This window comes from Idiotropiscis lumnitzeri, chromosome 4 (genome assembly GCF_059441095.1).
Source record: "Idiotropiscis lumnitzeri isolate Australia: NSW breed Sydney's pygmy pipehorse chromosome 4, RoL_Ilum_1.0, whole genome shotgun sequence".
Lineage (NCBI taxonomy): Eukaryota > Metazoa > Chordata > Actinopteri > Syngnathiformes > Syngnathidae > Idiotropiscis > Idiotropiscis lumnitzeri.
The window spans coordinates 16,932,952-16,960,791 of record NC_142394.1 but is presented as its reverse complement, the minus strand read 5'-3'; the positions used below and the strand labels follow the sequence as shown (position 1 = coordinate 16,960,791).

Here is a 27,840-nt window from a genome sequence, read left to right as displayed (position 1 = left end):
CGCGCGAGCAAAGAATGTTCGCATGCCCTCTCACTCGTGCCTTTATTTTCCCCTGATTTCATTTTCGTCTGCTTTTATTGGTTATTATTGGTTAATGGATAAAAGTCGTCCATCTGTACGAGATTAGAGAACACTTAAGACATTTTAACTCGGTTGTCTGAATAATCTGTGAATCCCCAAAGCCACAGTGCTTTCGAAAAGAGCCAAACTTCATTATACAGTACTTGAATTGTACTGTTCACTCAATTCATTTGTATCACTTTAAAGTTAAAACTAAAGTGTTTGTGATTATCAATATCTACATGTGTACTGTTTACTATTGTGTATTTATGTATTTACTTTATTTATTTTCAATACTCGACTGATTAATGTTTCTAGCATCATTAGTGTGATCATTACTCGGATGCAGTGTCGGTAATGAGGCTCTAATAAATAATAAGTGTGTGACAATATGCGTGCGCGTGTGTGCGTGTGCGTGTGTGGGCGCGGCCAAGATCGCGTGGCCCTTAAATACGCCGCGGGCTCTCTATTGACGCTCTTTCGCTGCGCATTACACACGCTCCGCCTGAAGGACCACCAAGAGGTCGCAACCTGGCGGAATAAACTAAGACAAGCCCACCAGGAAAAAAAAAGAAAAGGATTATTTATTATTGACGTTTTTTTGTTTAGCTTTTTCCCCCCTACTTCAACAAGACTTGCCAATCATGAGGATTTGGAGTGTTGTGCTTTTGCTTCTTCACGCCTTGGGTAAGATTACATGTTGAATAACTTCCATTAGTTTTGTTATTAATGCCTCCATGTCGCCTTAGCGTCGTTATTAAAAGCCCCAAGCCACGACTGAGCTATAAAATGACTTGTAAACCTGCTAACCTTTTTTTTCCCCCGCCATCCATTTTCTCGATGCCAGGACTATCCAGAAGCTAATAGGGACGTCTCGCTATTTCAGAGCGTGCTTTTATGTAACTGGATCCATTTATTTTTAACTCATATTCTTGCCTGACTTTCGCTTGACTTTCTGCTCACAACTCTTCAATGTGGAGGCGTGTGAGTACGGGAAACGTTTGATTGTATAGCTGAAGAACTAGACTAACATAGTTTAAATTCCTTAGGGATATGTCATGGGCAATGTCAATTCTGCTCCCGGGTGCCCTTGAGCAAGGCAGTAAAGAAGAGCCATGCCCCCCCCAACCTTCTAGTTAAATGTGAGAGACGCAAAAAAGGCTTACAGTCCAACCACTCTTGCAAACCCTCATGAGCATGTTTCAACTTGTCCACATAGGCCCGCCCACCTTGGTACACTCCCCACTTCACCCCAATGCAAGCCATCCTAGTCTATTTGCTTTCTAACCTCTTCCTATTGCCTTTTTGTCCAGTGGCGTCCAGGCTGGTGTGTGGCGCAGCAGTGGACCGGTATGACAGTGACAGGCAGCATCACACGGCTGTCATCAACTTCCAGGACACCAGCAAAGACGGAAGGCCGGCGGAGGAGAGCAGAGAACGTGTCACAGTTGCGACATTACAAGAGAATGAAGATGAGGATGAGGAGTATGATGAAGAATACTACGACGATGGCGATGAATATGAGGACAGCACATCCGGGGATGATGAAGTGGAAATGCCAAGATGTGAGGTTTTGAGCATCATCACCGATAATAAAATGTCGATTATCGTTGTTAACAATGTGTGTGTTTTATTTAGTCGCTATGTCAAGCAAGCCCCGAGACCCATCTGCGATCCTGGAGGCGGAAAGCACGGAAGGACAGCGAAGGCGAGGAAAGGGAAGAAAGAAGGGAAAAGGGAAAGGCAAGAAGAGGAATCCTTGCCTGAAGAAGTATAAAGATTTCTGCATCCATGGCACCTGTCAGTACCTGAGGGACATCCGACTTCCCTCCTGCGTGTGAGTGCCACATCTAATTTCAAAAGTGAAAACAATCCATGGGAATTTTTTGGACAAAATGGTAATTAACCTTGAACAACACTGAAATTTGAACTTATTAGGGATCTTTGAAATAGCTGAAGAAAATCTATTTCAGAATGAAGCTGACTAAAAACCTTTTAAATGTTTTTCAAGTTATGAAATGTCGCTTTGTTGATCTTTTGTTGTTGTGGAGTTGCGAAACACAATTTGGTTGGGCAAGCTAGAGCTTACATTTTCTTTTATCTTGGAAGTTTTCTTATGACAAAACCAAATGTTTTTGTTTCAACATGATACCTTTTGCTTCAAATACCCTCAAGTCCCAGTTAATTTCCAATTGGTAATTACAATGTACCCAACTATTCACAACGGATGTTGACTGGGCCAGCCCGCATATATATATATATATATATCCCAATTGATTATTTTGTGAAGCGTCCTAGTAATTAACTGCAAATGTTCCTCCTCCTCCTCATTACCCTAATAATGAATAAACCTTTCCGTCCGTTGCAGGTGCCATCCGAGTTACTCCGGGGAAAGGTGTGAGTTCTTCACCCTGCCCGTTGAGAGACCGCAGGAGGGCTACAACCGCACCACGGCTCTGGCCGTGGTGGCCGTGGTTCTCTCATCCATCTGCCTTCTCATCATCGGCCTTTTACTCATGCTCAGGTGCACCCCACGACACGTGAACGCACGCAGTCCCACATACATGCGCACACTCGAGCTGCATAGGGAATTTGAAAGGATGACACGTGTAACAAGTAGGCATTGAATAGTCGTTTAAGCCCCGTTTTCTGATTGATTCCAGGTTTCACAAGCGGGGAGCATATGATGTAGAGAATGAGGAGAAGGTCAAGTTAGGGTTAGCGTCCAACCACTGAAGAGACAAAGAAGGGTGAGTACAATCTCAGTTCAATAGTATGTTCAGGGATTTTAGCGGATTTCGATTCAAATCCGTCCACAGGGGAAGTCACATTTGACTCCATTTGAGTCCCTGATGCAATATTCAGACGGACTCTTCGTAGTGTTCATAAAGCCGACCTTTTGATCAGTTTCCACTCAGTGCTCCTTGCAATTACAAGAAGCCATTCCTGGGTGTAACCCTCGACTCCATCTTGCCTGCGAATGGCATCAGGAGAATCGTTTTTCAAAGTACTTCGTTGGTCGCATACGTATACTCTTTGGGCTTTGGAATCCAAGAAGGAGCCTGATGGGTGCATTAGTGTAGAGCAGGAATGTGCAACTAAAGTGATGGAGGTGGCCACAATGTTTCGTCAGCACTTCTTGTCTGCATGTCTTAATCAGATGTTTGACCAAAATTCCTTTTTAAATATGGACAAAATTAAGTGCTGGCCCATGAATAGCCCAAAAAAACAAATAAATAAATGAATGAATAAATAAATAATTTAACCAACAAATGCTATAATATACAGTATAATAATAAACGGGTTGAATTCTTGAATCATATCATTAAACCGAAATTCCACCTGAAGTTTCACCACTCCTGGTTTTTATTTTCCCCACCGAGCTACACAAATAGATTAGATAGAGTAGTAAAGCGCAGGGCTAATATCACACACTGACGCACGTTTCCTTCCACGTTATTGTATAAATTGCGACGCTTATCTCATTGTTTGCTGTCTTTTCTCCTCTCGGGTTAGGCAAAGAAGTGGAGATACTACCTCAAAATAGAAAGAGAAGCAAACCACGGAAGGAGGTCCTGGTGTAAAGCAAAGGAACACAGACGGATGAAGAAGGGAAACAGGGGGTGTCCGTTTCACCCCTTGCTGGATGTTCACGTGAAAAAAAAAATGGACAGCTCAGCGTATCCCAGCAGGCCACAGGCGAAGGCGGCCACATCTGAAAGTGGAATATCGGTTGGGCCGCAGGACTGGAATGGAAGCGTGGCAGGCACTAGATAATGACAAGAAGTAGAAGAAGAAGGAAAAGGAACATTTGCTGCTTCCAGAATGTGTGAAGAGAAGTTTCAGACTGAACTGAATCTGATTCAACATCAAAGAAAGAGCTCAATCTGGAATTATTAGAAAAAAAAAAAAAACAGACAGCATTTTATATTTTCCTGCACAAGCGCATTATTATTATTATTTTTTTCTGTACAGTAAACAGTATATTTATACTTTTTAATTTATTTATTTAAGCTAACTGTATTTATGTAGGTTTTAACCTCTTTCAACAGTTCAAAATGGATGTTACAGTTGTTTTTATATTCCTTATTGGATATTATTTATTTAAGAAAAAGTAAAATGATCGCAGGTCCTGGACGCAAAAAAGTGTTCCAAAAAATACGACACATTTTGATTTCATTTTGGCAATCAGAACATGATCAGTAGCACTGTGATTTATTATTTTTTTTAAAGGACTTTTTTTACTGATTAGTGTTATTTTTTTTAAACTGTCATGTTCACTGAACACAAACAATCTTCGCAGCATCCTGCACAAGCAGTTTGGCACACGGGACTGTCGCGCATTCATTGGCGATAAACGTCCTCATTCAAAGTTGTCTATGTCTGAGTGTTAAGTGCCGAAATGGCTATGAAACTAAGTCCAACATAACATTTGGGCCTGGAGCCAAAGCACTGTTGAAAGAATTTTGATGTAAATCTCTTGTTTTTTGTCCTCGTCTTACCATCATTTAAAAGAGAAAGACTTACAGTAACTATCAAGCAATAAAATGTGAATTCAAGTGTTCGACGCTTTCAAAAACTGCAGTTATGATGTGATTTCATTTTTTTTTTAAATGTGATTTAATTCAATAAAAGATCAGAATTCTTAACTCCTGCGTGCTGCTGCATCTTCATTTACTCTGGATTCTACAAACTGAAACAATGATCACATTGTGTTTCAATCATCAGTTAAAGAAGGTCAGGTTTTTTTTTAGCGCCTGGTTTCACCTCCGGAGTCTGGTAACACGTTATTGTAATATTTTAAAACGTCTCGTCTGGGTCATGATGAATAACGTCAACCTGTTGTGTTGGCTCAGGCTGAAGTTGTAATAATAATAAACATAATATTTTCATTTCCTCTTCTCATTGGCGGGGGGGGGGGGCACCTCGTTTTAACTGGAGCACCTGCTTCCTGCACTCCTCTGAAAGAAGTACACAAGTTGAGTTTTTGGTGGATGGAGTATTTGAAGCCTTTGATTTTGACTTTTACATTTTGGGAACACATCTGGCACTTTTTGGTCCTGTAAAAATTAATTAGCCCCAAATGAACCCTTCCCCTACTTATTTCTTTTCAGTGTTGCGGTCAACTTGACCCCAATGACTGAAACCTTCAGAAAATAATTATAAATAGATATTTTTAACCAAGTCAGTCATGCTATGTTTGTTTGTCGACTGCCCAAATATCCACAATTCTATATTTTAAAATGAATCCCCCGATATTTACGGCACATATGGACCGAGCCTGAAAAGCAATCCGTGATGTAACACATTGATGTATCTCAATTTTCAATGAGTAGCCTAAACGTGAAATGCAGAATACCAACATCATAATTATCATCATGACAGATCAATGAGACACTTTACGGCCAATGTGAACGCCTTCAACAGATGTACAATGTGGCGGACACAGCAGGTTACAGCGGCACACTCGTAGTATTACTCATAAGGCCAACTCAACAGATGTCATGTTCAAAAACACAGCACCAGGGAGAACATCTGAGACCTCGGTCGTCGCTGGATGCCGCAGGGGTTCACAGAAACCACACGCAGTAAATAGTCACTGGAATCAACGGTGCTGTCATGTATGTGTGCCACACGCGGCTTTAATGAGGTTTGAGGACACCCGAAAGACCCAGCTGAGCTCAAAGGCAAGCCGGAAGTGAGTCAACCCTTGAAGTAACCTCCTACACGGAAGTTGTTACCCAGCTTGTGGGGGTGTGCGTGTGTGTGTGTGTGTGTGTATGTTGGCCTTCTGTGCTGGTGAGGGTTAACCCAACTTTTATATGCAAAAACCCACAGCACTTCCTTAGAAAAATACAGGGAAGATGTATGTATGAATGTGGTTTCATTTTTTTTACTCATCATTCTGTTTGTCACATTTAACATAAAATGGTGCATCCACAAGTTAAAATGCTTTGACATGAATCTCTGGTTATCACGCCTGATATTTTTCACAACCATGATAAGTGAAATTCAGAAATATAGATGGACCATATCAATGAAAATAAGTTAAACCCTGCCATATGGCTTAAACATAGTTAAGATTAATCTTACAGGTACCAACATATATTTTTTAACGTGTTCCTTTGCATCTATTGTCACTCTCCTGCTTACAAAAAAATGGGAGACTGAATAAGACTTTAACACCCAACAAAAGAAAATTCACGCTTTCCTAATTAACCAACAAAGTGTTTGATTCAAGTATTTGTCACTTCCAGCTGAAGTTTCATGTAAAACTGAAATATGAGACAAATGATAATTAATCATTATATATATATATATATACTTGAACACCAAGATGTTCATTTTCTCTTCTATAAGTCCACTTGCTTAATGGTATCACATAATGAGAAACAGCACAAAATGGGCTAAATTAAGTTAGCATTGCTCTTATGGTAATTATCAACCTTTAACGGGAAAGTTAAAAAAAAAAAAAGAAATCGTTACACTAGCTTGATTTGTGCTCAGGCAGCGAGTTCAGGATGCGTATGGTTGTTCGTCTCTGCGCGTGCCCTGCAAATGGCTGGCGACCAGTTCCGGGTGAAGTCCGCCTTTAGCCCAGAATCCGGTGCCATTGGCTAAAGCAACCCACCACCGCCCGCCCGTGGACATGGAATAGTAAAATTTCAAATTTTTTATATATATGCTCTCAAATGCTACGACAAGCGACCACAAATTCACGGTGATAACTACGAGAATTTATTTTGCCCATGACCCGATGATTTTTATGGATAGCATGTATTTTGCCCCATAATATAATTCGACAACAACTCAATTTTGGATTAATTAAAAAAAAAAAGTGGAACAAATCCTCATTCATTACTAGACTTTTTTTCCATACATTTAATGCCCCTTCAAGCAAAGACGATCTTTGTCACAGGCGCATTTGCGATTGCACATACGTGTGTATGTGTGACAGGGAATGGTCACTTCCAGTAGTCAAGCCACATAATCCCATCCCCTCAATGTCAAGTAGCAAAGACACAGAAATAGTGCTGTGCCGTCATGCTCGCATAGCTGCTATTCCCGGGACGGAATGCTGAAAGAAGAACGTTCGTTGTGTTCTGTTTCTTAAGCACAGTGGGATGTAACGTTGAACTGAGTTGGACTGGCTAGCCCACCTGAGGCTAAGGTAAGCTTAAGGCACCTGGCGTCTCCAGTTGGTTTCCCATTCAGCAAATGAAATGCAGTTCAAGGTGATTCAGGCCAGGTGATTGACTTGGCTGTCATTCCCTTAAAAAACTCTTTGGTCACTTTTGCAGAATAGTTTGGGTCATTGTCCATCTCTGCTGTGAAGTGCTGTCGAATGAATTCTGAACCTTTTGGCTGAATATGAGCAGATAACATTCACTTCCGAATTCATCCTGCTGCTTTTGTCAGTAGTCACATTATGGACAACTACAAATGATCCAGTTGGCTCCATCAAAAGATCCCTCTGCAGTATACTTGAGTGTACAGTGGCTGGACTAGAGTCAGTCTTAAGCGATGGTGAGTTTGTTGTGGAAAGGTGTTTCCTGCCCTGCTGAGAAGCAACAATGGGTGCTTTCCATGGAAGTGCGTACGCCGACAGTTGGAAACGCAATCAATTTCTTACCGCACCTCATCAACAGGAGCCTGATGTGAGGTGCTTGAATTTTGACTTTACCGTAAGGGCGTGTGTTTGTTTCCGTCTGCAGCTGCTGCTGTAGAAGTGAAGCCACCCAGGACTGACGGATGAGGTGGTGACAACATGGCCGCCATTGTGGCATGACACAAAAAGTGAGTGCATCCAACGGATGAGAGCAAGGACACTTTAAGGCATGGAGATTGACAAAGCTGCAGAGGAGAAAGGGAGAGATAAGGTCAGCAGTGATGTTAAAGGGAGGAGATGAAGACAGAGGCATGTGTGGAGGGTCAAGGGGAAAACGCCTTCCTGTCACTTCCTGTCCACTACCTACTTTGGTCTTTATTCCTGTGTTGAATACATCCCCTAATATCCCCTGCACAATTTCCCCATCCTGTCTCCTTTTACTTCCTCTTCCTGTATGCTTCTTCACAAATGGATGCATGCATTAAGTAATGAGCACGTGCCAAATTTTCTTTGAGGATATTTAAAGACTGACCAACATCCTCCAAATGTTATATGGGGAAAAAAAAGTGACTCTTATCAGCTCCTCTGTAAGGGACACCTGCCCTCACTCTATTTCTAATCCATGAGCAGTAGCCAAAATTGGGCATGTAGTAATTCATGTTTACATTTTAAATATATGTGCTTTATATTTTGGTGATGATATGCAACATGAAAAAATGTAAAATATTTTTCATTTGATATTAGCATCTTAGACAGGCGCAGTGTGTTTTGTGGCATTGTGGGAGTGAACATAGTCAGCTAAATTTCCGACCAATCGAATCGGACCTCTGTTGCCATATTTATGAGTGAAATACGATGACATCCACCACATACTGTATCAGCACACTGCAAAATCTGTCTGATTGCACTTCCATCAAATTTGCGCCACTACTTACACCTCTTAGTTGCTCTCGGGTCTAGTCTAATAGACTAAAGTCTAGTCTGCTTTTTGTCACCAAATTGTTAGGTGCACCTGCGATGAAAACAATGGTGGAATATAATAGCATAGATGGGCAAATGTAAACTAGCACAAAAGGAGGGTATATCTGCGAGGCATCTGCACAGCAGTGAAAGGACACTTTAATGCCTTTAATAATTTGGCCAAGGGGCAGAATATAAATGTGAAAATAAAAGTGGGCCTAAAACGGAACCTTGTGGTACACCACAGGAAAGGGAGGAAGTGGCTGAGAGGTAAAGCGTAAGAGTAAAACCAAATGCACTACAGGGGCATCCTAGTCTTCTTTCTGTTTATTATGCTACATCTCTTCCAATATAATGTATAATAAAATCTAATACCTTTTGTATTTTGATGTTATGAGGCATCACAGTCATGATTTATTTGCAGCATCTCCGTATATGGCTAGTTGCCGAGTCCACTGTAGCTCATCAAATGCAACTAAACCTTATCATTGACGTGGTGTTTTTGTGTTGTCGGTGAAAGCCATTCAGCTTGGTTCGGCCCCTGATGTCAGCAGGGTCCTGACTGCGCAGGGATGCCAGCAGATTCTCCACTGCTGATGTCACCCTGCTGGACAGACACTTGTTATGTATCACACTATTAAATTCTCACTGAGCTCTATTTAGGCCCACAGGAGGCTGACGGTGGCATCACATTACTTGCTGGGCACGACCAGTTGGGTGAGCGCAAGCCATTGCACAAACGCGCACACACACACACATACACGCGCACACACAAAGACATAGACAAACAGACGGGAAGGAAGGCTGACTGTATGCTTGACTCATCTGTTTTCTCTGCCTTTTACAGTGGGCCCTGTGGCTCGGTAAAATGTAAAAACTCCTCCCACATCCGCCCAGTGTTTGTTTGCAGAAGCGGGCAACCTATTGGCGGTTTTAGAGGATCAAGTGGACGCGTGCTGGTCAGTTGAGGTGGCCGCCGTCGCAGCCTATTACAAAGGAGGCGGCTGGATGTCAGAGTAGAGAGCAGAAGTCTCTCGTTACCAAATGAGTGGGCTGCAGACATTCTTTTTCACTGTCTTTCCTCTGTGGTCGACTGCTGTGCATACCGAAGGAAAAGAAATACCACCTCACCCGGCCCCACATTGCTAAATATTTCAAACCATGACTGTTCCAGTTTGATCCTGAAAGAAGTGTTGGGAAAAAGTGGAGTAATTTCACTCACACAAAATTCCCCCCCTTATTGCCTTCCTCCCTTTTTTTTTTTTTACTATTTAAAATGACAATATATACAAGAGTAAAAATAATTGTCAAGTTGTGCGTGGAGGAGGACCCAAAATTGAGGGAAGTGAAGCAGGAGTAACATAAAGGAGTATTTAATTGACGAAACAAAAATCAAACAATGCACATGGAATACATAAAAATATCAAAGTACAAAACAACTGGGAGCAACACAACACAAGGACTTGACCTAACTTGAAAATGCGAGATAGGCAGCAGGACAACTGACGTGGACATGAACATCTGAGAGGGAAAATGATCCGACAAGAAGTGAAAGCAAACAGGGAACTACATACAAACAAATTAACGAGACAACGAGGTGCACCTGGACAGGACACAAAGGTTTGGAAGGAGCTGATTGATTAACACTGGGGCTTGGGTAGACAAACACAGGTGGACATAATGAGCATGACGAGACACACCAAGCACAAGGGAAAAAAAACATGAAAGTAAATACTGAACCAAAAAACAACAAACACAGATTATGAGCAATTCTCATCTCATTCTATGATGACTGCAGCTGCAGAAATAAATCTAGAATGTCTTAATTAATTAGTACTTATTTTGGCTAAATATCTTATATGTGAGCCAACACTCATCACACTTTTTGTTGCGCAAAGAACACTATAGTGAGACCAAAAATGAAATTCCCACAGCAATTGCATCGCCCAAAGGTGGATGACCGCCATGCCGAAACTATGAATACTATCAGTACAGCCTCTAATTACTTTATTAGATAATCTCAGTTAGAGAATGGAGTGAGACTGGATTGACAAACTGTGTGGTGACTGCTGCATAAATGTTGTGTTTGTGTGATCCTTTCCGTATTTTTAAATTACATATTAACTTTGGTCAATTAGCTGTGTGGATTACTGCTGCGTATGATTCTGGCTTAGTCCTATTTGAGTTTTTTCACATATGTGGAATATACTCTAAAATGTTACTCAAGTGAATAGGGCGAAAACCTGATAGTTTTTTAATTGAGGGGGGGGGGTTCTGTAATAAATGTGTTCATATTTGTATTTATTTGTTAAAAGATACAAATGGTACCTATAATGTTTGTGCCTCAGCAAGCAAGCATGTAAGATTACATGTAATAAGTTAAAAATAAGCAGAAAGGCTAACAAAAATGCTAGAAAACCCCCCCAAATTTTCATGTATTACAGTACATCGAATACTGTATTAGGAAACCTAATAATTCCACATAAAGGTTGCTGAAATGGAAGGAAATATTATTTGCTTTGCAGACTTAATCACATACATTTTTTGGCAGTCATTTTTTGGAAGGACTTTTTTTCACCAAGTCAACCAGAAATGATGTCAAATGACTGATCTTGCTTTGCGCACTGGGCCACAGTCATGCACACAATGGCCTCCCACCAACTCATTTGTCACATAAAATGGTTATAAATGTAGAAATGAGATTCAGGGATTGAGATCAAGTTGCACAAAGTATGTACATATTGTTTCATTCTGGCTGCGATGAGCATTTACATAATAGTCCGGCAATATTTCTTGGATAAAGCTGTCTAATAGAGCTGTGCAATTGGCTAAATTAAAATGCATTGATTAAGGAATCATTTCTAAAATTCATATTTTCTAATAAAACAACTTAATAGTTGATTTATTTAGTATCATAGATAAAAATGAGTAAAATACTCTACCTTTTCGGGATCTGCTTGTTTATTATATGAGTTATAAAAAAAAAAATGTTTTTACAAAATTTAAGAATGACCTGACCCATATGTCTGTTTTAAAAATTAAAATCTGTCCCATGGGCACAGACGTTTGCCCAGCCCTCATCTCGATGAACCCTTAGCGCATTATCCAGCACCCTTCACTTAATCATTCAGAGCTTGAATGCAGCGAAGGCTGTTAGCTGTGATATTTCCCTGTCAAGGGGGACTCAAACAGTATTTTTCCAGGAAAGTTGGACATTTTTGCACTGTGGGTGGTCTGAGGTAAACGTTGCCGGAGATCACCAACCATCATAATTCATTATCTAAGAGTGACATGCAGTCCTGACCAAGATGTTGGCCTCAATGGCTGACTTCTTAACCATAAGGCCGTCAATATTTATAGGCCATGACCAGTGCGTCGACATCCCGCCGCTTGAAGTATGAAGCAGCTCCAAGAGCAGGAAAATGTAAAGCCCATGAAGAGATGACCTTACTTCTTTTGAAGTCGTCTCTTTTCATTTCCCTCGCTGTCAACAAATTTGCAGTAGATGACATCACGTGAGGCTGCCCGCAGGCTCTTGGTGGGGTCTGTGACCTCAGCACCACATTCCCCTTTTCACTTCTCCAGATCTGTCTTCCTCTAGTGAGAGTGGGAACTGCCCAGAGAGTTGGAATGCTGAGGGAGAGCTCAGCTGGTGAAGGAGAGGAAGGCAAGCGACGCGAGGGGGAATTTTTTATTTTTTTTTAATACCCCCTCCCCTCTGGATGAGATCATGGATGATGGCTTCTCAGAGCAAGAGGCAAAGCTTGTGGCAGCTAAGACGCGCCCCTGGCTTCCCTTCTGCTGCCTCATACACACAAATACACACTTGTCACAGATGACATTGAGTTTTCAACTCTGCCCATTACGCCACTATGGAAAGCTGCTTGAGCATTCATTCGATATCCTGCATATCCAGTTTAAGGTATCCGCCACCCATACTCAAAGCGAAAACACATCTGACTTTGAGTAAGTCCTCCTCACCAGTAGTTGGTGCTACGCTGTGGCAGTTTGACACATTGACGAATCATCATGTGGCAGAAAGAAAGATGAAAAGAAGGTTTATGCTCGCAATTACCTTTCATTGTGTCGATAGAACTTCTATGCATAAAAACTACTGATCGTATTGGTACTTTGTGTTGGCTTTGGTGAGTAATCAAGACTGAACCGTCACACTCGTATAGGTCTGAAAAAGAAATGGTTTGGAACATCCCTGATAGTCTGGCAAAATCGCACAATTGCCATGTTTGAGCATTTATTTGATATCCTTGATAACCATCTTAAATTACAAATACTAGGACAACGGTTTCACACTGAGTACCACCCTAATAAAATTACTTAGCAAGTGCCGCCATAATGAACAACATTAATACAGTTGCGTAGTAGACCCATTGCAACAATGAGTAGGAGCATTTTATTCCAAAAATGAGATTTAATATTATTGATTGTGCAGTTTAATATATATATATATATATATATATATATATATATATATATATATATATATATATATATATATATAAAATGCAAGTATTGTACTTAAAAGTTAATTACAACGGAACTAACTGTGCTTAACAAAACTAAAAAATAGGTTGAAGCCACTCATAACGTGCACGGTTTGGGTTTTTATTTCAGTGATTCTTTTACGTACCACAACAGGGTACTAACAATGGTACCACACTCTGAGCACAATTAAAACGAGTCCACTCTATGTCGTCACTAGAAAGACAATACTGTCCGCGTATAGAATGATGAGGTCGCACTAGTAAAATGACAGACTTACAACTAGTATTTTTTTCTCGATACGTTTTGGCATTTCTGAACACTAGTAGGACAACTTTGGCGTCCTACATTGCTTATGAGTCAAAAGTGTGCATTAGTTGACATTTACGCGCTAATAGCATTTATTTGAAATCCTTTGGTCGCGTCTTTGTTCGACACATTTGGCCAATCCAGCACGCGGTGTCATCATCAACACACCATGCTGCAGGCAGTTTAGCGCAAGGCAATCAAATCAAGCCCCAGAGGGACAGTTCAGCAGCCTCAGCCAAGTGAAAAGCCCTCTGCTCCATTACCAGTTGAGAGATGGAAACGATTAGTAGCACTCCCATTTGATTTCATCGTAATATCATTTCATCTCGAGCAGCGATATCAGATTCTTGGTTCGGGCAATGTTGACTCCCGCTGAGCAGCAACTGTCGAGACGGCAGGATGATGATGCTTATTATTGTGATTACTCAGCCTCTTTTCCTCCCGACGCATGAGTCACGGAGACCGACGCTTTGTGGCTTTGTGCCTCGGTGTGAAAAATATCTCTCCTTCTCCGCGCATGGATTTCGGGAATGCGGCATAGCGTGGAGGCATTGTCGGGGCACAATGGGGCCCCCCAGATGAATGTTGCACATCCGTGTGGGTGCGATTGTTGCTTTTATGTTCCCTCTGATCTTGTCCCTGTGAGCTGGATTATATGAGTCACTCTTTCATTCTCAACCTATAGATGATACTGTCCTAGAGTGCCGCAGTTGCTTTGTTTATCAACATTTAAGGTCGACCAAATATGGCAATGACCAATTCAATCCTTTTTATACATTTATTTACAGCTCATTTAGATTTCAAGTGACACATATGCAATGTTTACATGTACAGAACACATGAAAAAATTCACATGCCCAGATGCCTAAATTACCCCCCCAACCATTCCCTTTGAAAATTTTTTTTAAAACGTATACTCGTCAAAGGATATAAAGGAGTATTAGTGTGACCCTGGTGTGTATTTTGAGGAAATATTCAATCAGTTTACGCTGCAAATCTATCGTCACATATCCGAAACATATTGCGTCCTCGCATCAGATACACAATGAGTAAGTTCGTCACTGTACTTTGCTAAGTGCAGTGTGAAAAGGCCTTGCAGGGAGGTGTTACTGATTGGCTCTCATCTCAAAATCATTCTTATGACTTAAGTATAGATGGCCGATCAACAGATCAGAACATTGACCCAACGGACACGTCTTTTGTTTAGCATGCTTGCTGTTAACAACCGCCTGCATGCTCCATTGCCGCCTTGCTTTGTTTAGAGTTGTGATAACAACCACATGTCTTCTTTTTACTGCGAGAAGGGAGATAAGGTTTTTAAAGTGCACTCTGCAGTTTGCCGGTGTGTTTTTTATATTACCAGATTATTATTAACACATTGACTGCCATTGACGGCTAAAGACGTCAAAATCTTTTTTTTTTTTTTTAACTGGGCTGGTATGAGTTAACAAATGCCAGGATTAATCCATTGTTTTTTTATTTGTGCTGCTTTATTTTCTAATCGCTCGGTAGTCCATAGAGCAAACTTTTCTGTTTACATGCTGGTGCCTAATAGAGAATAGAGAAACGTCATGTGGTTTCTTGTGACGCACTTTGTTACCCTCGGAAATTTTACCCTCAGAACACGAGACAAACAAAGGGGTGGGGGGAGGAGGATGAGGGCGAGGACAAGGACCTTTTAACAAACATCAACAACGACAGGTGGGAAAGTACACAACCATCCACCGTATTGGAAAAGGTCTAAAATGTCAGATTAACAGTAAAATGTTTGTGACTTTAAACATGTTAAAAAGATTACATTTTACAGCAACTCCAGAGTAACCACATTGTCTCCGCGCACCATGTGGTATACCGCATTGCTCTTGGTCCCAAAACATCAGGTTTTTATTTCATTTTTTTTTTTTTTCAATTTGACATTTTTATAGGGACTCCACACTGTATTTTGAAATTGGCTATGGAGTTAAAAGTCTTCGGGGTTATACAATTCACAATTAATTGTCTTCAAAGTCACATAAAAAATTTAATATGAATAATAATCACATATTCGGCCTTGCAAGGCCTCGAAATAGCTTGCAAGACTTCGGCTCCCAGAGTATCTATTGTAAAATATTAACTCCACCAGTCTGTGTTTTCTTTGGCGCGTTTGCGCAGTTTTTTTTCCCTAACGGGTGCTGACAACCATACAACTGGAATTGGAATGTAATGTTTTGGGAAAGCGGCCCACACATTCGGGTCCATGTTGCTTTTTAGAATATAGCTAACAACAATAATGACAATTATAATAATATTTTTAAAAAAATGCTGACCATCAGTCAACCTTTAATTGGACAACTTACATTTTTAATGGTCCCCCACACAACACAACATCAGCAGTGTACAATTTCTTGTGTAACAGTAGCAAAGCAGTGAACACCTCAAAGCTCAAGATGCTGGTGGTTAAAAGAAAGGAAAAAAAGTCAGGAAGTCACACAGCGGATCAGACAAAAAAAAAAAAAGTGGGGGAAATTACCAATAAACACGAGCACCTGCTTGGTTCCGAAGGCCAGATGCTTCTGCTCCAACATCAGTGGAGCATGTCTGAAAACCAACCACCTGTTCCACTGAAAGCACGGTTTTGGAACCTCAGTGGAAGAACCTAGTGGTGGAAACCAGACAGTGTCTCAACTAATTCATGAGTCATGCCAATGCTGGAAGAAGCATGTGTGCCAAAATATATTTTTATTAATGGGTGATGCTTCAGCTATTAATTTTCTCCGATCAGACGGAGTTCCTTGAGGGCAAATTTAAGATGATGTCTGGGGATTACTATGAAATACTGCACAGTGACGTATTAATCAGTGTTACATAATATACACAGTCGTTCACATTCTATAGTTCTTGTCTTTATTTGGGTCATTGGTGAGCTGGAGCTAATTTCAGATGAATTTGGGCAATAAAATGAATGCAACCTCAACAGTCACCGAGCAGAACACACTTACACGTATACACTTTTTGGGATTAAAGTCAAGTTGAAGTTGGTTATTTGATTAAAGTTCATTCTGTCTCATATTCATAATTAAACTCCTTAGTTATTTTATCTCAGACAAGGTGTTTTATTTTATTTATCTGGCATGTTTTGGCGGCGGACGGCACGGTGGACGACTGGTAAGCACGATGGCCTCACAGTTCAGAGGTCGTGGGATCGATTCCGGCTCCGGCCTTCCTGTGTGGAGTTTACATGTTCTCCCCGTGCCTGCGTGGGTTTTCTCCGGGTATTCCGGTTTCCTCCCACATTCCCCTAAAAAAAAAAAAAAACGTGCATGGTAGGTTGATTGGACACTCTGAATTGCTCCTTGGTGTGTTTGTGAGCGCGGTTGGTTGTTCCTCTTTGTGTGCCAGGCAAATGGCTGGCAACCAATCAAGACCGATCGCCCAACGTTGACTGACGGCAGCGTGAGTAAAGGCTTCCAGTGAACATCCATCGTTGAAACTGTTTGCTCGGCACAGCACAGTCGAGAATACTCCGCAGTGAATACTCCTTCTGGTATGCCGTCACTCCATTGCCACCTGTTTTCAGTTTTTCTTTTGGTCTTTGTTTGTGAATCTCTAACACGCACGCCAGCTGAGGTCCTTCCTCATCACATCAGACTGCCACAATTTCAAGACAGTCGTGTGATTGTTTGAAGCCGCAGGTGCGTTTGCGAATCTGGGAGTTCCCTCTCGCTAATTACAGGCATTGTGAATTCCAAAGCAGTTTATTCACTCGCCCTCATACACAACTCCCAAGACTAACCTAAAATGCACTTTAACCTTTTCAGGGAATCTAATGTTGACCTACTCTTAACTCTTAATGTCTAACTGTTTAATGTTGCAGTACTTTTTGCACAGCGTGACTGGAAAATTTCACAACAGGTGTTTGATCCATGTCGACAGTATGCCTTTCAGTGAATCTTTGTCGGAATCCGTTGATGACGTTCTAAGCTCAGCGGGAACCTTCCAACCTGTTGACGGCGAGGCCCTGGTGATCATTTGTTGGGTGTCTTCTTGGTGTCATGATATGAAAATGCGAATTGCGTGATGAAGAGGACTGTTGAAACACATTCTCATAAAACCACGAAATGTAGCGATCCATTCAGTGATCAATCATTTGTTGTGAATTTTGCCATTCAGCTCCATGTTAGAGAACAGAAAGTTCCGAAAGTACTGAAAGACAGAACGCCAAATCAAGTTCACCTGTGAGTTGATCCTGAAACGCCAAACATCACTAATTTCTTGTTGCATTGCGACTATCGTACCTTAAATATTCATGCAACCTGACTTTCAGGACTGGGAGCTTGCAAGTCCTACAGAAGCCTGAGAAGTAAAGGAAATGAACTGTCAAACCAAACTGTCCCAATGTGACCGACCACAACATCCTCCCGTTGCTCATTAACGGCCTCCATGGCTCGCCATTTCTCTGACCTGCGTATGTGGCGAATAGGCGCTCACTACATCCGCCTCCACCTCGCTCACCAACAAAGCGCTGATATCAAACGGAGCCGCAGAGCAGCAGGAAACGACATCACCACTTCACAGGCTTTTGTTTGAGGGGCTCCATTCACTGTAGACTTACTTTAAACCCTGCTGGGCTCTGAGCGATGTATAATGTAGAGAGAGTGGGCACTGGCAGCGATCCAGGGTTCAAATTCCTGCCACTCCTATGTGTGTGTGTGTGTCTGTGGGGAGACAGAAAAGTTCTGTCCGAACTTTTGCCAGATAGTTTTTTATTGTCTTCTACACAAACATTAACAACCAGGAGACTGTATATTCTCTGTTAAAATTGTTTCATAAGATTGACACACAGTCGTGGAACCTTTTTTCAATCTAGCTCACCTATCTAATTATGTATGACCAAGAAGTCGAAATCTAATGTGTGGGTGTGTGGGTGTGTGTGTGTGCAGGACCTCATTATACCACCATACCATAAAAGAAAGGCTGATGGTAAAGCAGCTGTAGTGCATCCGGTAAACTTGAGTAATGGTCGCCAATTCAATCGAAGGGCATTCTGTGGAGTGCCAGCTTGTGCCAGCCATCGCTATAGTTACCAAAAGTAATGCCAAGTAGGGAAAACAACATCATAAAAGAAAATTGCTGTTGTGTTTCACAGTCATTATTGGACTGTATAGCAGTGTGGGTGGGAGTAATTGAAGGCAGATGTTTCGCTCTTTGGAGACTGAAAGAAATGTTTTGTGCGCCTTGCAGTTGACAGTGAGGATGAGGTTACAACTTTCCTTGTCCATGTTAGTCAGTCTTCCTCAAGGAGATCTCACACATTATTTCCAACGGTGCCTTACATCTCCCTATAATGTGTGTCTCGTGGTATTTTTCCGTTTGATAAATGTGTGAGCGGGTCATCATGGGCACGATAAACGTTGACAAGACAGCAAATGTTTGTCAGATTATTATTGATTGAAGGAGCGAGGCAGCGAAGGCGTTGTCTCGGTGAGAACATCATTTGCGGTTCAACCAATTTTAAGAAGTATTAAATGACGGTTCAAGCTTTTATGCAGTTGTACAGTTCTGGATTAAAGGATTTCGACACAAATAAATAATGATCACAGTGGATGTGAGAAGTCTACACACCCCTGTTTAAATGCCAAGAATTTGTGATATAGTAAAAAAATAAATCTGCCATTAATAAGACCTTCAGTATACCTTATACAACGCAATTAAAAAAAAACTGAGATTGAGGTTGCATAAGTGCGCACACCCTCTTAGAAATGGGGACGTGGCTGTGTTTAGAATTAACTAAGACAGTCGTCATCAACTATGGCAAAACAGGGACATTACCAAGAACTAGACGTCCCTCCAAAAGACAAGAAGAAAATTGGTCAGAGAGGCAACATTGAAGGAGCCGCAGAAATTTCTGGCAACGACTGAATGTTTATTACTAGTGTCTTCTTACAAAAAAAATCGATCCAAAACATATTGCAAAAACACATTTGAAATCTCTCCAAAAGCGAGTGCGAAATGCTGCTTGAACATTTTGGCCATACGGTCATTTCGAAAGGAATGTTTGCCTCAAACGTGACACTGTTCATCACCAAATGAATTTTTTTTGCTCTGAAGCTTCACCAGCATCATATCAGAGCACCCACCCACACGTTTACAAAATATCTGATGACTTGATTATTCAATGGAAGAACCATAGCTCAGTGACGGCGCTACGATAAACCAGAATCATTAACAAATAATTCCAATTGACTTTTCTTATCTCTCTTATGTCCCACCTCCCCGACACTTGCCCCATATCCTCCTTCTCATGCTTTTCCATTCGCTTATCTCCATGTCCGGCTCAGCCTGGTTTAAAAAAAAAAAACTCCCATCAAGACCATTGTGTCTATTTCTGACATAGTCAACGACACTGCGTTGCTTCTTCCATTCACTTCTTCCTGGTTCTGAAATCTAAACTTAACACATTGTTTTCTATCGCCTGCAGGCTTGTGCGGGTGAATGTTAATTGTGAGGGAAAGTGGGCGGAGCCATTCAGATAGGTTCTTCAGTCATAGTCAAAGACTCTGTGTCCTTTTGCCATTCACTTCTTCCTGGTTCCGTATTCTCAATTTAACACATTGGTTTGTATCACCTGCGGGCTAGTGCGAGTTGGTGTTAATTGTGAGAGAAAGTGGGTGGAGCCATTTGGATAGGTTCTTCCTTCTGGCTGATTACTGCAGTAATATGCAACACAAAAGGAAACATACTCGAGGCACACATGCACGGATGCGCACACGCTTGCGGACACTGACACATCGCTGACCTTACTAAGGAAAGGCCAGTCTTGCGTAAACACAGATTGTTGTTTCTTTGTGTTTTTCCTGGACTCTCTCCTTCGCCAGCATAGTGTTTTCTTCCATGCGTCTGTCAACGATGCCATTTTAGAATAGTGGGTGTTAGCTGCTTAAAGTAACAACAAATATTGCTAAAAATATGCCGTTTTATATGACCACAATCTAAAAAGAAGGAACTGGCAAGAGATAGGTTATGCTGGGATAAAAATAATAATCTCTAGACACACGATCCAGAATTGGGTTGGCATGACTTGACTCAAAGCACATTTAAGCCACCATTTTTGGAGCATATGAAGCTTTTAAACACCGTGTTTTATTTTCAACATTTTTCGGTAAATGTTGATTCTAAATTTTTTTGATTTATACGTATCATGTTTGCGTGCTGTTACAGAGCCTTTTTGTAGAGTATTTCCATAAATGTGACAGGTGATATTTACAGGTGGAAGACGTTGGGTAAGTCGCCACTGAAGGCCCAGGTTACACAATGCATCGCCTACGACTGCTTCTTAGGAATGTTGACAAGGGTTCCCACAGCTTAAGTTAGAGTCAAATAGGGTTGTCACTATCGAGTTGTTTCAGAATCGATTATTCTATCGATTAATCGATAAATCAAATTTTATTAACTGATTATTGTTGTTTATACGTAAAGTGACTACAACTAATAAAAACAATGTGCAAAGTGTCCCATTATATTGTGCGAGGCTACCTTGAGTTGTGGCCAGCAGTGAGTGTACATCCTGGTGTCATGTTAGGATGACACAGACAAATGACATCAGTCCCGCTGCTGACAACATGCTTTTGAATTGACTCCGTCATGAACTGACCAGGTTCGTGATGAATATTTCAAGCTGGGAACGTCACCGGAAACCACACGCTTGCTTTATTGCAGTCATGTTAACGTGTTTACCGGCTTTTCTCAAAGACGATCCCTGCTCATGATGCATATCTGAAGTTTAAGTTCAAATTTTGACTCCAAGGCTCCTTTGCATTTCTGGTGTCTCCATGTGGGTGTTCCGTCTGCGTCGTGTCACGGACTGCGCCACAACATTCTTTCCTTCACCAGGTCCTGTGCCCTCTCCAAACAATACTGACAAGAGAGAAGAAAAAGAGAGCCCCAAAGTGGCAGCAGAGACAACTAGTGCGACGTCAAGGGAGGGCGGCCAAGTGAGGTCACTGCTCCTGTGTTGCCATGGAAACCATGGTGGCCTTGACACACAAGCGGTGAGATAATTTGAAGCTAAAATACTCGTGTTTATACTGCGGGCTCCACTAATGGCAAGAAGAATAGGCTTAATTTATAATGCGGCTTTCGGGCCGCCCTCAATAAACATGGAGAAGCTGAAATAACAGCGTTTGAAGTGAGGAAGTGCGATTGTTGTGAGGATAAAAGTGTGGACTGAATGAGTGTGTGTGTGTGTCGTAGTGCGGTTGGGTGGGGGTGTGTCAACCTGCTTTTAGCCTGCTGCCCTCAATGAAGAAAACGGAGCTGACTGCAAAACTCCTGACATTTCAGTGAATTCAAGGAAAACTAAGGAACAATGCAAACACAATAGCCAGTCACACACAACAATAGGGAGCTGTTGGCATCATGGTGGCACTTTCCCAAAATCCCTCTGGGTGCATTCAACCAAGGCTCTTGCTATTTCAGGATTATTGTTGTACTTTTCTGAAAAAAGTAGCGCTCCAAAACACTTCTTGATAGATTTTGGGATTATTTTCCGTCCAAGAAAAATGCTTTGTTCATCAAGCTCATCAGCAGCATGACCTTATTATTTGTCATTAAACTTGATACAGTTTGTTTTTGCAAGTAAATTGTAACAAGTCGATCAACATTATCGTTTACAAAACCAACAAATTTTAACCAGTTTTTACACTTGTATGTCAACTTCTTAAAACATGATGCCTAAATAAATAATGGTTTTATGATGCAGACAGCTTGACCTGGGAATGGATTATTTCTATTCCTATTCTTTCTTTTAGGGGAAATGGTTTCAAAATTCAAACAGGGAAAACACCTAATTTTCTTGAGATGAGGAAATAAAATACCTGCACCACATTCTTGCTCACAGTTGCTCCACCTCTTTCACAAAAACTCATGACACTTGGGTTTGGTATTGACAGTGAAACTAATAAAAGCCAACCTCCGTGACCTAAAAACACCATAAAGTAATTAACAGTCTCACTTGAAAGTGGTTCTCTTTTTATTGCGTAAGGCAGGTATTTATAGGGGTCAATGACAAGTGCAATATAAATAGTTTCACAGTCCAAATAAAAGGTGTGACAGGAAAACTGTGGAATGTGATCGGTGCAGGTGTGGAGGCAGAAGAGAAAGGGGGCAGGAGCGGAAGTTTTCTAAGTGTAGCCTCGGGGCCACCTTCATCCACCTTTGCACAGATAAAACAAGATTTACACAAGCCAACCTGACTCACAGTCACAAAGCTCCTTTCCGCAGCTCCAGCGTGGCCTTGATTCATGTGTCACGTCCGTGGCCAAGCACGCAGCTGCCGTAACCTGAGTCAATGTATGACCAAGCAGCACTCAGGTAACTTCAAAGCTCGTCTTACGCACAAACATATCACATTTCTTCTCTCTGAAATGTTCCACTGCCTCAGAGATCTCATTGAATGGCTTATGTTTGACACCAAAGAGAGGCCGCCATTTTAATGGGCATGGGCGTTTTCTCGCGCATTTTGTCCCTGAAAATATCAACGGCAAAACTATGGATTATTATTTATATGGGTCTCTAAAAGTTGTGGATGGAGATAATTTTGGTGTGGCAATGTGTTCACAAGCACAGATTCGCACGTTGAATAAATTCATTTGACGAGTGTAATTGAGCAGCTTGCCGTCAAAGTGTTGGCTCTGTGAAAGGGTTCAAATGAATTTACAAGCGCTCACTTTTTTACACTACACTCCGGGTTCCACTTTCAGTCATGAAATCTGTACGCCGGTGAGCCTTAGCGCGGCAATATATGACCTCACAGTCTTTGCAGTGATCGGTTTTCTTGCTGCCCTCAACCTCATTTTGAATTCAATTCATCCTTTTTATTGTGGCTAACAATGTCGTTTTGCTTCAATCGATGTGTCCAATGCGACGGTGTTTTTGCAGTTTCACGTATTACTGTTTGAAGTGGCAAACTGTCTGTACGGAACCAGATGATGAGTCCATATTGTAGAGCTGAAAAGTGGTGTGTTGAAAAGCTCTCACACAAGCATTAGCTAATGTTAGCTAGCGTGCGCTAGCTGGTAAAAGCAAATCTCTTTGCGTTTTGATCCAAATTGATGTTTATTTACTCTTCGCTCTTGGTCATTGAGTTTTTGCCTCTGATTTAATTAACTAACTAACTAAATAACTAACTAATTAACTCATTAAATTTCTACAGTAAGTAAGTACATTTTAGTTACTGATGTAGAAGTTTTCACAGAGACGTCTTACAAAGTGCTTCACCTATGTTGTGAAATGCGCTAGATAAATTATTTATATTGTAATTTTATACAAATTGCAGAGTCACATTTAAGAATATATTCTTACTAGAGTGCTTGACTAAATGAATGCTTTTGATGTGATGGTTTTGAAAAATGTCGACTGAAACGTCAGTTTGCCGCTCAAAGTCTTGACCTTTGAGGGCTGTACTGTTCAAATTCTGTAATGAGCACTAAAATGGAAAAAAGAAAACAAGCATTGAACAATCAAAGTACATTTCAAGGATTTTGACCCTTCTTTTTATCCTGTCGGTAGGACTCTCCTTATTTGGGCACCGGCCCGGAATCTAACCCATTATTTACCAATTATTACAGAAAGGTACTGAGTGTTTCACACCCTAAAGCCTTAATCATAGAAAAAAAAACACTTGCGGTCTTAAAAATGAGCACATCACTCACAAATGAATCTTGAGGTGATACCATATTTTGAAGGGGGGGTTGGGGGCAGCATTCCTCTAAATGCTTCTCAGTCGCGGCCAAGCATTATCGAAATGTTTCCACGACACGTGCCAGTCTCAGGCCCCACGCATGTATGTGAGATATGTTTGGCATTTTAGCAACCTCATCGCAGAACCTGTCATTAGACACCAGATAAACTTGAACTAGACCTGTCAGTGGCTCGCGGACTAGTGATTCACGGTCGCCACATTGCACCTCGCTCAAATGGTGTCCCACAATCAGAAAGTAATGTTACTGGGATTTTTAGCCAATGGCTATACGCTGGTTTCCTTTTAGGTTAGTATGGATGCAACTACGCCATTATGCAATTATGACATTTTACAGAGTCAAACTGATCAATTGATTGACTGAACAGCATGGCAGCCGCTGCGCTTACACTTGCCCACAAGCACGGTATAATTTAAACAAGACCTCAATAGTTTCATTCCTCTCCACTTTTCTGGGATTTCTGGATGGCCCTAAAAGATTATCCTGCGGTTTGGGGTGTAAAATTTTAACAACAAGCAATCAGGAAGCGATCTCTAAATGACACTTTTTATTGGACAAAAACTGAGGTGCAACGGGTTTCGTCAAGTGTTTCTAGAATGATGACTCTCAACACTCACAGGAAATTCTTTTTACATTTGTCTGAATTATATATATGTAATATATATATATATATATATATATATATATATATATATAATTTAATTTTAAATACATTTATTTAATTTTAAATTTTATTTTTAAAGGCTTTGTATTTATTTATTAACCAATAATTAAAATTAACTCCTCATTTCTAATGACGAGCAAGAGTTTCATGTTTTTCCATACATTGGAAGCAATTGACGTGCCTGCGGGAGTTTCCTCCGGGTACTCCGGTTTCCTCCCACATTCCAAAAACATGCATGGCAGGCCGATTGAACACTCTAAATTGCCCCTAGGTATGAGTGTGAGCGCGGATGGTTGTTCGTCTCTGTGTGCCCTGCGATTGGCTGGCAACCAGTTCAGGGTGTCCCCCGTCTACTGCCCAAAGATAGCTGGGATAGGCTCCAGCACCCCCCGCGACCCTAGTGAGGAGAAGCGGTATAGATGATGGATGGAAGCAATTGAAATGTCTGCCAGCAGCTTGCATACTTATAAATTGATTGCAGTACTGTTGTGTGATCGGAGATGAACACACACGCACACACACGCATAATTGCATCAGTTCTGTTGAAACTGAGCAGGATGTGCCTGTGAATCAAATTGCGTCATTCAGACACAGCTACAGGAAGTACAGTAGTACATGGTGACATCTTAGCCCCATTTGTACTCACTGGACACTTCATTAAGTGCACTTGCAAATTACACGATCCAGTAAGAAAGGTGTGTTTTGAATGACACAGTCAAAGCGGTATTCATTTATCAATTTGTTCATCATTGTGGCTTTTGTTTGCTGTGGTGTGCAACTCTCATATTTTGCTTACCTCATTTAATTGTGTATAATTTATTAGATTTTTTAATGAAATTATATCAGAGGGCTATGGATCACACTAAAGCAAAGAAAAATGACTTTCAGTGAACGCAATTGATGCCAATCACTCATCTAATTAATTGATTCTATCAAATATTCAGTCCCGTGAAGGGAGATTGCGTGACCACAGGAAATGTGACTCTGACAGAGAGAAAGAGTATTGCAGTATGCTATAGAAAAGAGGAAGCTAAAATTGCACAAAAGTGAAAATGGTGTATTGCGTCATTACCGTTTCACTGGTTTCATCTTGGAGTCGTTATTGTAATGCTTATTCATATTTTTAAAGAAAAAAATGACACCTTTGATAAATGATAATTATTATATCTAATGCACTGAAGATAAATTCAATAATCACACAAGTTAACCCCCATACATTAGATACAGACGGCTGGGTAGTACGTATTCATTAATACAGAGTAATAAGATGAGTGCATAATAACGTGAATAAATAAACTTGCCCAAAGTCAATGGACGAATGGAAACTTGTGTCAAAGTACTGCTTATGATATAATTTCTCTCTCTCGGCTCACTTGTCTATTCAAACAGGCTAATGGTCATGATGAGAAATGCAAATGTTTTCATTGGCTTGTGGGGCAGTTATGATTGAGCCCAACGAACTCTGCCCAGCAACAAGAGACTGCATGGGCAAACATGTCAAAGCAGATATTTAAACATTAGTGGTTTGCACGTATGCCTCAAATTTGAGAGGTTCTGCGTTTGGATCTTCTTCACGCATTTTTCATTATATGTAGTTATTAATTCATTTTGACTTTATTATTATTATTTTTTTCAGTTAGTGTTAACAGGTTTGTTAGTTTTTATTTTTTCTTTGAAACGGATTAATTTTAGTTTAGTATTCGTCTTTATTTTTTAAATACATAGAGTATTTGTTGAGTACAAGAGAAAAAAATGGTCACTCAGGATTGTTTAATGTAGTACAATAAATATATTTAAAGTGAACCTCGAAAGCTCATGTATGATAAAAACTGACAAAGACGGAATTGAAATTTTTTGGTAATTTTTTGGGTGAATTGAGAGGCAAGGGTGTCATCCCTTCTCGCTCCCTTGCTTGTGTGGGACTCATGTACAACTTTTCAACATCCATCCATCCATTATCTGTACCGCTTCTCCGGGGGCGATGGAGCCTATCCTAGCTGTCTTCAGGCAGTAGGCGGGGTACACCCTGGACTGGTTGCTAGCCAATCGCAGGGCACACAGAGATGAACAACCATCTGGGCTCACACTCACACCTTGGGCCAATTTAGAGTGTTCAATCAACCTGCCATGCATGTTTTTGGAATGTGGGAGGAAACCGGAGTACCCGGAGAAAATCCACACAGGCACAGGGGGGGGGGGTCATGCAAACTTCACACAGGAGGGCCGGAGCCAGAATCGAACCCATGACCTCTGCACTGTGAGGCCATCGTGCTAACCAGTCGTCCACCGTGCCGCCAACTTTTGAACAAACCATTAAAATTAAAGGTCCAGTTTAGAGCCTTCTATTTTTTGATATTTAGATTCAACATAGTCACGAAATGTTTCTTTTAATTCGGAAAGAGGTCCTTTCGAATTTTCAAGGCGAGCATATTAGGCAGTACGAGAGCATATTATGGTTTTCCTTGGTATGTAGCCTACCTCTGTGGTTGGTGCCCCACCAATGTTTTTTTCCGATGAAAATTCCACTGCTCGACAAATGTCAAAAACACAAAGTGATGGACTCTTCATGGTTATACTGTAATCCAGCAAGTCCAATTATGTGCTGGAAAAACACTTCAATAAATCACGTTTGGATCGTTTTCATTTGAGCCATTTACTGGGTGGGTCAACTTGTGAGGACTCCCTCTGAAGAGAGCATTTACTGATACACCCATGTGTCACAGGCCTTCTGATGTCTGACATGCGAAGAGACAAACCGAAGAACAGACTGTCCTCCTGCTCGGCGGCGCCGCTGCACTTATTCCAGGCAGGAGTACAGTCGTTTCCTATTAGATGGCTCTCCTCTGGCTCTTGTAAGAGGAACTGTCTTTCTCGCAGAATGGAGAATGTCACAATGAAACGTCTCCATTTCACAGACTCGCCCGACCTTCGCACAATGCTGCTTTTCAGCCATTCACTGAGCAGTTTCTGTGTGTGTGTGTGTGTGTGTGTGTGTGTGTGCT

At 41.2% G+C, this 27,840-nt stretch overlaps 1 protein-coding gene across 2 annotated transcripts; it reads left to right on the top strand.

Moving 5' to 3' along the window:
• Nucleotides 1-537: 537 nt before the first annotated feature.
• On the top strand, nucleotides 538-4,709 carry hbegfa (heparin-binding EGF-like growth factor a). 2 transcript variants are annotated; one of them, XM_088292369.1, is made up of 6 exons: nucleotides 538-747; nucleotides 1,374-1,625; nucleotides 1,699-1,897; nucleotides 2,429-2,584; nucleotides 2,724-2,810; nucleotides 3,577-4,709. In XM_088292369.1, the coding sequence occupies exons 1-5, from the start codon at nucleotides 705-707 to the stop codon at nucleotides 2,794-2,796; spliced, it is 723 nt and encodes a 240-aa protein (XP_088148495.1). In that variant the 5' UTR covers nucleotides 538-704; the 3' UTR covers nucleotides 2,797-2,810; nucleotides 3,577-4,709. The 2 variants fall into 2 exon arrangements, with proteins under 2 accessions (XP_088148495.1, XP_088148496.1); XM_088292370.1 differs by lacking the exon at nucleotides 2,724-2,810.
• Nucleotides 4,710-27,840: the final 23,131 nt, after the last annotated feature.